Consider the following 11,374-nt stretch of genomic DNA (forward strand, 5'->3'; position numbering starts at 1 on the left):
ATAAATTTTAATTGTGTTATGTAAAATAAATATAATATCATTATATAATAGAATTAATAAATTTAATATTATTGTATAATAGAATTAATAAATTTAATTAATATAGTAGAATAAATAGTTATATTTATTAGCCACTTTTTGTTAAAGCATATATATATATATATATAGTATTGATATATATTTTTATTACTTATGACTAACTAAAGATACTAACTAAAGATAAATATATATTTTTAGTATTTTTGTCATTTTTAACTATAAATCAATATAATATTAATACCAGACTACTTGCGCCACAAAAGTAATATAATATATTTATACATTAATACAATATATATTCTACTATTTACAACAAAAAAAAATTAATAATTTAATGTGTTTGAAAATATGAGACAGATATGAAGAAGGAGAAAGCCTAATCGAGACTCAGTCCGACGTTCGATTCGAATTCACAATTTAATTTGGCACAAAGAATAAAAGAGCCTTCGAAGAAGACACCTCTTTGGGATCGGTTATAACCCGAAAACACCTGTTTGAAATAGGTTATCACCCGAAAATGTTAGTTTCTCACACGGGAAGTGCTCTACTTATTCCGTGCTCTAACAAGTTATGAAGAATTTGACGATGATAAAATCGATGGAAGGAAATAACTCACCTCTGAATTTTGTATTTGAATTTAGCATTGGAATAGTGGAACTGGTATATGAGTAACCACCACTCTTCTTGCGGTCGCTCTTTGTTCGAAAATCTCTGGATCTATATTTATTTTTAACTCCCCGTATAGTTTTATCTCAAAATATCAGATCCCGACACTTGAAAGATAGCCTAAAAATTCACGGTAAATGAAGCAACTCGAAAAGATCATTTCCCTCTCCTATTTGAGGACCGTAAAGAATGATATACTAGTATGATGAGATGAATTTTTCACACTTAAAGTTCGGTTAGTGTAATTCGTCTAACAGCCTACTAAAAGTTCACCTTGAGGTTTATAATTGAAAATTTTCACATTATAAATGTAAAAAAAACGCACATTGAAAAAATAAAAATGTATAAATTATAGGAACAAACTTCAATGAAAAATAAACATGAATATAGCTGATAAGGAGGGTACTATCTTTCTTCAATTGGGACAAATTTCCTATTTTAACATTATGTAACTAACATTCATGCAAACATTCAATAGCTGCCAAATTCTCAGCAACAATTCAACAATGAGCTACACCATACATCTATTCGGTAACGGCAAGGAAAATGGTCTAAACCGGCCGGCCGGACAACCACATGGTTCTAATAAGACACCAACCCCATCTATATCAGCAGCTAATTATCGATTATCCTTCACAACAAAATATCTACAATCATAGAACACAAAAAGGTCCAAAGAGATGCAGGCAAACAGGCCTTGTACAGGGAGGAAAACCGAGTGGTCAATCATCACGGATCCTCATGCCGTCATGTTTGGACCATCTGTACATTGTGCCGAGTAAAATTTATCAATCAATAGAATTTGAGCATTGCGACAACATGAATATGCACTTAGTTCCAAGTGAATAATTTTAATGGCAGAACATAGAGCAAGATGTGCAGTGAAAGTCACAGCATCGAATGTGGTTGGCGAATTTAATTGGGAGGCTGACAAGTCTATATAGGCCATTTCACGAATAGATATATATTTCCTCACGACAAACAAAAACATACTTCCCACCATGGCCAGGCTACTTTCAAACCAATTGAATTTCACATTTGAGATCAAATAGGTAGTTCAGTTTTAAAGGCAAATAACAGCAAATTAACGACTAAAGCATTTCTCATTAGAACGGTAAACTCCAGATTCCAAAGCCAATCTTTTCTTACGCCACTCAGAAAACTCATATCACAAGGTTTTGATTATTTTTCTACCATAGATGGAGTTTCTGCAGATTTGCACGAAGCAAATATGTAATTTTTCACGGAAATATATACTTTACCACTCTAGGAGTGTTTCTTCCTTTCATTGTCTTTAGGGCTGCCTCTGCAAAAGCTTGTGCTGCTTCAGCATCAGCTTCAGCTGCTTCAGCTTCCCGAGCGGCCTCTTCAGCTTCAGCGATTGCAGCCTCAGCTTCAGCAATTGCTTGAGCTGCAGCTGCTGCAGCTTCCTGTGCAGTCATGTTACTTATACTGGCAATAGTTGAATCGATCTGAGATTTTATTAAATTATTCATTTCTTCACGATCAATTCTTGGGGAAATACCCTGTCTCCCTTCCATAGGACCCCTTCTTTCAGATAATGTAGAAGTTCCAGGTAATTTGTACTTGCGTTTTATCTGCAAAAGACAAGCAGCCTCAACGCTCGAGTCTATGTAGAATATCTTAAACCATTAACCATAATCAAGAAATGGATGTAGTAACATTGGGGATTTCAAGCATAATGGAGTAAAATATACCTTAACAAGCCTTCCGTTGGCAGCCAAATGCTTCAACTTTGCAGACAATATTCTCTTGAAGTTTGCAGGAGCCCAGTATTGATCCTACGGAGACACGGAAAAAATTAAGTTGTAAGAACTGACTAACATGATTAACTATTAAATAAATCATTAGAGGTCAATATTTCTCAAATAAGTTGTAGAAAACTAGAGCTAATCCACGAAACATTTTGTAAATGATGAAGTATGAATCTCGGGGTAGAAAATCAGGTGTACAGAGGATCAATTTATGAGAGATGAATTGGATCATCCTGAAGCCTCATACATACAACTATTCCACTATGACTCAAAGTGTAATACAATTAAAAGGGGAATAAGAAGGTTGAATTTAGATGCCCTTCCAAGAAAACATGAAGGGGAAGTAGAACTTAAAAGACGGACTTGCTCGATACATCTACATAGATGATAAGATACTTGTCCTCAACTTTGTTTTCGCACTATTCATAACAAAAAATTTCAAAAAAAAAACATCACAACAAACACCTATTTTTCATGTAAAATATTACATTAAAAACCTATTTTTTGTTCAAAGCATCATATACAATACATATTTTCTATTAAAAAATTTAACATTCCCAAAGAATACAAAATAACAAAACAATTCCCAATCATATCTAAACAAAGCCCTTGTTTTCAGTATTAACAAGACACCGTACCCTTAAATCAACTGGCTAGCATAAACTACACTTTATATTGTAATCTATCCTGCAACCAAGGATCAAAAACTTTCTTTTTCTTTAACTAACAAAATTGTCTGCGACACCGTCCATATTTGTAAATGGCGAACAGCACACACTACTATTAATACATCTTGAATACACCTACATATACCACACAACATATATACATTGACCAAGACTGAACCTCGCCGCCATATCTCAAAATGCCCTTCCCTCTCCTTTGAGCACACCCTTTTCTGCGCTAAGCATGGTGCGCAAGGGTATGCCAATCTCATTGTTGGCTATAATCTCTGCCATTTCTCTCTGTCTCTTGTAACCATATGTAAAACCAGATCTAATATAATTTCTCCTTTTCTAAAAAGCATAAACAGTAACTCAAACATAAACTAGAAAAGAGAGAAAATAATGAGGAAAACAGAACGGCCACAGCCTTACCTGGTGGTTGTTGACCAGCGGCGATAGCAATGCGGTCGAAGATGGAAGAAAGTAATGAGAAGCAAGGAGATATAAATACCAGAGGGCTAGAAAGGCGGCAGCTATGGACTGAGAAAGAAAGAATAGAACCTTCTAGTAATAAAAAGATAATAAACCCCAATTACTGTGACTAACCCTAATAAATTTAAATAAATAAAAAAATATCGTGCCTTGCACTCTGTGCCATTGCAACAGCACAGAGGCAGCATCGTGGCACGCCATTACAAGTATGGACACGTCATATCTATAAGAGGCAACTCCAGCTGGGGGAGATCCATTGCACTCAAAAAACAATAAGAGGCCGGGAATAATAGAATAAAATTGACAATATAAACAAGAAAAGATTTAAGTTCTCAGTACTTTGCTTTCCCGAGTTTAGACCCATAATCAATGCACTTGCATCAGAAAAACTCAAAAGTTTTCAAACAAAAAGTGTGATGAACTTGCTTATTAAACTCAAACAACAAAATAAATAATCATATCATTGTAGCACCAAACAAAAATGTTGTAGTTTGGTCATAGTTGCCATAAAATTCAAGCCTTTAATAGTTGTACATCAATTTTTAATGGAGAATTCTGCATGTCTGAAAATTATGGGTTTGATTACTCATGTTTTCAACTACATTTTCAAACTATTCATCAAAACTTTTCCCCTAAAAGTGTCACATCCAACACCTATTTCTCATTCAAACTTTTTACTATTCTCAAAAATCAAAACACCAAAATACTTCCAAAACACAACTAAACAAACCCTACACAGTTACGGTGTATCCTTTTTCCACCAAAATCAAACACAAATATTTAACAAACTAAACAGCAAACAGTAATTCATGCTACATTTCTTTGTTTCATACTTATAAAAACATTCAAAATTCAATAAATATTTAATCACTATCCCCTCTTCAAATTTATCCATATTCACATTCACTGGTAATTGAAATCCTAAAACATAACCAATTAAAACTACTCTGTAATCTATCACATCATATCATTGTATAATAATTAATATTAAACATACAATATAGATGAGGTAATTAGCATATTGCAGATGTGACATGAGACTTTGACCATAATGCAATCATAAACCGACATGAGACTTTGACCATAATGCAATCATAAACCAACGCGTCCATTATGACGGTGTAAAACTATAGAAAACCTTATAGAGTGCATCACATAGAAAAGAATGGAAAAAATTCATCTAGTAACTTTCAAAGCACCTCTATATAGGCAGCTATGGAGTTCTTGTTAGAACCACCTGGTTCCCTCAAGTGGTTTATGGCCTCCATTATGAGATTGTCCAGCCTATAGTAACATTCAATAAATAAATAAATATCCACCATCAGCAGTCTTTGGCAATAAAAAGGAAAAAATCAAAATCGATTTTCTAATAGATCATTCATTATTTCACCAACACTATTGTCTAAACAAACACACACAACCAAATGAAAGCATGCAAGCAGGAACACTTCAGTGTTCAGCGATAATATGAAAGCACTAGATTGTGCATCACATAACTCTTATAACACGCAAATACTCTAAATCTACGAAGAATCTAACTCTCATGCTTCATTCTCATTTTCGCACCATGCAACCTACATTTTTTCTGCTAAGAAACATCACACTAAAACCTATTCTCTTTTCAAAAAAGTTTTTAATCCAAAATACACCCAAAGAAGCGTCTAGCTTGTCAAAGTTTGGAACTTGGAACTAACTTCAATAAACATGATATGATCATCACAAACACTAACAAAAAGAAACAAATAATCTCATGCAACTTTTGCACGGAAAAAGCGTATCCAACCTCATGATTGATCGCTTTGGACCATCATTCGGTGAAGAACCACCTGAAGGAGGATGAGGCCGACTATCAACTAAGTCATCATCGCTTTGGCTTGAAACAGCTTCAAGTGCCATAGAGCTCTCCCCATGATCGGGGACTGGGTGTATCCGTTTTAGTGCTACCCTGGCCTTCTCTCTTGAGCCCCATCCATTAGCCATGACGCTCAAGTTCCTCCACTTGTCCTAAACAAAATCAATAGTTAGGTCTAGTAACGAATATACCATTAACAATGCCAATATGTTTTAAAATGAAATTTTACTTTCAGATCAACATTGGACCGAAGATACAAAACTCCGCTGAATTGTGGATCCTTTAAAATAGTACGCCATTTCCCAGGCCCGTGTTTAATGACTCCAGCTTTAAGAGCTGCTTCTTCCTCTGGAGTCCATTTTTGCTTAGGTGCACCCATATATATCCGGAACAGATAAATACCTCCGGGAGAGTTCTAACTGCACAAAAACTTCCACCAGCACAATCAATTAGAGTAATCTCAGCAGTTTTCCAACAGAATACAACCTTAACAGCTAAGAATTAGCCATTTAAAACGAATGCTGTGGCGGGGAATAAACTAAAATAAATCAATGAACGGCAATTTCCTAGCACTTACACTAGCAAAATTCCACAAGAATAATTGCTTTTGCTCAACATGCGAAATTGAACAGGTACTTACTCAAATACAATAAAAGAAAATCCTTACAAGCTTGGAAAACAAAATAAATGAAGGAAATAATATCGCCACAGAAACAGCAGTGACTTCCTGAATCGAAATGTAAACGGAAATCACAAACTCGGAGAGCAAAAACAGCCTGAATTCAGCGACTGCTAATGACCAGCCACATGGCACAGAAACAAAAACCCGGTTTCGCAAAAACGTAAACCCTAACCCTAATTTCTTAACAAGAATCAAAATATAGAAATTGGGTTCAACGCACAGCAGAAATCCAAATCAAACGAGGCTAATGATCGAGTATTACCCGAAAATAACGACTCTAATCCTGATTTCTAGATCTGATCCGCAAAACACCCAACGCCCCAGTTTTCCCTAATTAGCTTTCGTCTGCGAATTGCACATCTCTCAGTTATGACAATAGGGCTGAATTTTGTACGTTTCTCTTAGTATTATTATTATTTTTTATTTATTTATTTATTTTTCAGTTATCTATGTACAAAATCCGTCCGATAAAAATAGTCATTTGGGTTGAAATAGTGAGAAAAACTAGTAGTTAGGGTATTCTATAAAATTAGTAGTAAAAAAAATATACTACCTTTGTCCGGACATAGTCTCATTTATTTATTTGATATTGATCTTTAAATATTAACTATTATATTAAAATATAATATAAATTAAAAAAAATTAAAAAAAAATTATTAGTGTATTATAGTACTAATATAAATATATTTATGAAAAAATTATTCAAATATAAAGAGATTTTTTATATTAAGTACATAAAAAAAAATGTAAATGTATCCCTTCAAAACGGACTTAGAAAATACTTATGTATAGGAAAACATGAGATAATAAAGTTAGTAATATTAGTTAAATGTTAATTTTTAATTTAGCTAAATATAATAATGGATAAATTGAACATACTAAGGGAAAAGAAAAATATTTTTCATCCAAATAATTTTATCTGACATAAGTTTTAATATATATAATATTTACATTATATAGTACTTTTTTCAAATAATATTTTTAACATAAAATATTATTTTTTTATATTACCGACATAATTTATATATCTGTACGCAAAAAAAATAAAAAAACAAAAAATCTTAGAATTAAAAAATTAACAAACAAATGCTTTTAGTACAATTAATGAAATTGAGAAAAAATCTCAGATAAAATGAATGGAACAAAAAATAAGAATTATTTCTCCGATTTTGATTATAAGAAAAATCATAACGATAGATGTAAATCGGATGAATAACAAAAATAAAATAAATAAATAAAAGATAATTTATACTAAAAAAATTTTGTGAATAAAATATATTTTTAAATAATAGTAATAATTTTGATATTAATTTTATAAAATCGGAACACTATATTTTTAAAAGAAATTACAAAAGTTAAATAGTAAAACAAATAAATAAATAAAATACACATTCACATTTAGGTACACAGAATTTATTTCTCTGTATTTTCTTGCAAATAAGATATACATGAAAATTATTTATTTTGTCGAGTTCTGTTTATCTTATATAGACAATAAATAAATTATTTATTTGTTTTCAATTATTTGTACTAAATACATTCTTCTTATTATACTCTATCCGTCCCACATGAATAGACCGTCTCACACAAATTGTTATTTTTTTTTTCTAAAAATATAATATGAACATATTAACATTTTATTCAAAATTATATGAATAGCTTTGAGGCTGAGACATTCGATATTTGTTAGATATTTGATAAATATATTAGTCTTTTTTTTTGAATATATAATGACAAGTTCGATAATATCACATACTTTTTATGTTCCACGTAATTTGTCTATATTTTTATTTTAATTTGTCCTACATGATTTATTTTTTTACTTATCTATAATTCTCTCGACTATGATATAGAAAATTGGTATCGACATACATAATTCTTCAAATCATTATATTTCTAGCACCAATCAAAATTGAATCATAAACAAATAATTTATTCATTCAACTAATGAATTATAATTGCAATTAATCTTAAAAATATATAATCAACAAAATCGATATAATGAAACTATCTAATATATTTACATTAATTGATAAAATAATATTATTTTATAATTTATTGTAAAAATTCAAATGAATACTATTGCTTGGAGATTTACTTTACTAATTTCAATTCAAAGTACTATTTTTATTTTTATTTTCTCACATTAAATTATAAATTTTTTATTTAAAAAAATAATTATTATATATTAATATCAAAATACTCTTGATTTTTATTTAAATTACAATAATTCATATGTACATAAAGTCAAAGGGTAAAATGTCAAAAAACTTACACAATTTCACTAATCAATAAAATTATATAATTTTTTATTCTACTACAAAACTCAAAAAAACCCCGGAATTGGGACGAATGAAGTATGATATTTGGAAGTTATATCAAACATTTCATCCAAAACTTTTAATAAATAATAATTAAAAAATCATCAATATTCAGTGTGTTCATTCAATATTTGTAGATGAATTAATATTTTTTTTTTGTTTAATATAGAAAACTATATTGGTAATTGGTTGAATAATTGACATTTTGTGAGTGTATAATATATTATATCAATGTGTGTATATATATAAATTTTTAATAATATTTACGAAAAAAATTGTTAGATTAAAAATTACTAAATTAACAGACTGATTATTTATGCTGACTCCATCCATCTTCATCTCTATCCTCACCAAAAAAATATTTTGATTCACTATTTAAATTTATAAGTCGAGTATTACTTAAATTAAAATCATTATATCAAATAATTTTTAGTTAAAATAAATACTATCAAAACTTTCATGGACCCATTGTTTTTTCCCAAAGCACATGCTTTCAATTTTAGATTGAAATTTGAATAGTAAAAAAAATTAATTTAAAATAGTAGTATAATATAATATACTCTCTTTGTCTCAATATAATAACAGTGTTGTTTACCATTTCTGTCCATCACAAAACAATAGTCTTATTTTCATAAATAATCATATCACCATAAAACTACCTCTACTTTTTCATTTTTATTACACAATTGCCACTACTTTTTACACTAATACACTCACAAGGACCAAAAAAATTTTTTATCCATACTTTTTACCCACTACCAATATAATATCAATATTATTTAAATCTTGTATCCAATCTAATTAAGATTATATTTATGAAACGAACGGAGTAATGTAATTAAATATTAATATAATAGTTTAAATATAAAAATGTTTTTAGTATAATATAAAATATAAATATTTAATAGTAATATTTTTGGGTATAAAATTTGATGTCTAACATTATAAATCCTCCTAATCCTTCAAACAAACACATCAAAATCAACATTTTATTAAAAACCAATGTCCATATATTTTATTATCCAATAAAATAAAAATAAAAATAAAAATAAAAATTAAATGCGGCAGGCGAGGTGAGGCAAGAAAGCACATGGGCAAAAGAGACTGAAATACTGTACTAAATATACAGAGACGCCATTAAAACTCCAACTGAAAATAAAATAAAATACTAAAATAAACACACACCTCAAAGACTAGTCAATCCCGAATATCTAAGCTCTCAATTTTGTTCTTATTCTTATATACATATATATATATATATACACATTATAATAATAATATTATTATTATTAAAATTATGTAGTAAGAACTGATAATAATACTATTAAAATTAGGAACAGAATTACATTTTATTTCCAATAAAATTGTTAAATTAAATCAATCAAAGGGACCAGTGATAAATCTGAGAATGATGTGTCAATAATTAATAAAAGAGCCCTCCTCCTACCTAACACTCTAATAATATAGTGCAATATTTTTATTTATTTATTTATTTTAAGTATTCTCGAATCTTTTTAAAATAAAAGATATTTATTTTATATTTCATATTTTACTTTATTTGTTTTAAAATATTAGTTTTATTTTGTTATTTTTGTTTATTTTAAAACAATAGCCTAATTTTTATTTTTTTGTGACTATCTTCCCATATTTTACAAAATTATCTATATTTTTTTCACAATGATTACATAAAATGGAGCATTTTGATTTTTTAAAAATATTTTTACACTAATTATCGATATATATTATTATTCTTTACTTCTTCTCGTGTCCATCTCAAATGTTCATATTATTTTGGAATATATGGAATATTTTTTAAGTACTCAAATAAAAAAATAAAGATACATTTATCTCTTTTACATATCATATAATTTTCAAATTATTAAACTTAATATTATTCAACTAAAATTTTGTGTTGAAAACAATTGCTGCATTATGTTTGAAAGTGAGGGAATATAATATTTTTCGTATTTTAGTAAAAATGCATTAAAAATATGTAATTTTTATTTATTACAATAAATTCTTTATATTAAATTAAATTATGCAAAAAATTTCATATTTTTCTAAAATTGATGTTTAATTATCACTACAAGAAAATATCAATTTTGTAACGATATTTTTTCGTTTCTAAATCCACTTTTTCCGTTACTAATGATATTAGCGGCGGAATTAGAGATTAAATTACGTTAGCTATGTAAACTTTAGGAACATAATTATATTACAAATATACTATTTTTTTTTAGTGTATAAAATGACATATAATTGTGCATGTTTTATACAAACAAAAATAATAAAATACTTTAAAACAAATACTCCTCCGTCCTGAAAGATTGCCATTAATTTTTTGTATTTTAATATTAATTATTATATTAACACGTAATACAATTCAAAAGAATAAGACAAAAATATTTTTATTAGTCTATTATCGTATTAATAGAATGACATTTGTAGAGTATATTATTCAAATATAACGATACTTTTAATGTCAAATAGAATGACGCAAGAATCAAATAGTAACCTTGCAGCAAGACAGAGAGATTATATAGTTTATCAATTATTTATTTAATAATTTTTTTTTAGACAAATATGATCTAATTTTTATAAAAAATTATAAACCAAATGATTAAGCAATTATTTTATTTATTTAATTCAAATATGATACTCCCTCCGTCCTAAAAGAAGTCTGTTATTATTTTTTTTTTCGTATTTATTAAACTTATGAATGATCTATTAATAAAAAATATTTACTCATAATTTTATTATTTATTTTTATTTGATAAATAATAAGTAAATTGCAACTATTTTTACATAATTACACTACTATTTATTTATTAATTATTTAATAATTTTTTTATACTAATACTTTATTTAAATGTTTACTTCTT

General features: G+C 28.4%; 1 protein-coding gene across 6 annotated transcripts; it reads right to left on the reverse strand.

The window, feature by feature from the left end:
* Positions 1-1,092: 1,092 nt before the first annotated feature.
* On the reverse strand, positions 1,093-6,563 carry LOC127262403 (telomere repeat-binding factor 1). 6 transcript variants are annotated; one of them, XM_051291063.1, is made up of 7 exons: positions 5,719-5,919; positions 5,421-5,641; positions 4,837-4,921; positions 3,578-3,685; positions 2,424-2,507; positions 1,968-2,303; positions 1,093-1,467 (listed from the first exon to the last, which is right to left on the reverse strand). In XM_051291063.1, the coding sequence occupies exons 1-7, from the start codon at positions 5,866-5,868 to the stop codon at positions 1,453-1,455; spliced, it is 999 nt and encodes a 332-aa protein (XP_051147020.1). In that variant the 5' UTR covers positions 5,869-5,919; the 3' UTR covers positions 1,093-1,452. The 6 variants fall into 6 exon arrangements, with proteins under 6 accessions (XP_051147020.1, XP_051147018.1, XP_051147015.1 ...); XM_051291061.1 differs by lacking the exon at positions 1,093-1,467 and adding an exon at positions 6,067-6,421 and having other exon boundaries at positions 1,487-2,303; positions 5,719-5,908; XM_051291060.1 differs by lacking the exon at positions 1,093-1,467 and adding an exon at positions 6,434-6,562 and having other exon boundaries at positions 1,488-2,303; positions 5,719-5,908.
* Positions 6,564-11,374: the final 4,811 nt, after the last annotated feature.

The sequence above is a fragment of the Andrographis paniculata genome, unplaced genomic scaffold (assembly GCF_009805555.1).
Source record: "Andrographis paniculata isolate CXL003 unplaced genomic scaffold, ASM980555v1 Contig65END, whole genome shotgun sequence".
In the NCBI taxonomy this organism is placed as follows: Eukaryota; Viridiplantae; Streptophyta; class Magnoliopsida; order Lamiales; family Acanthaceae; genus Andrographis; species Andrographis paniculata.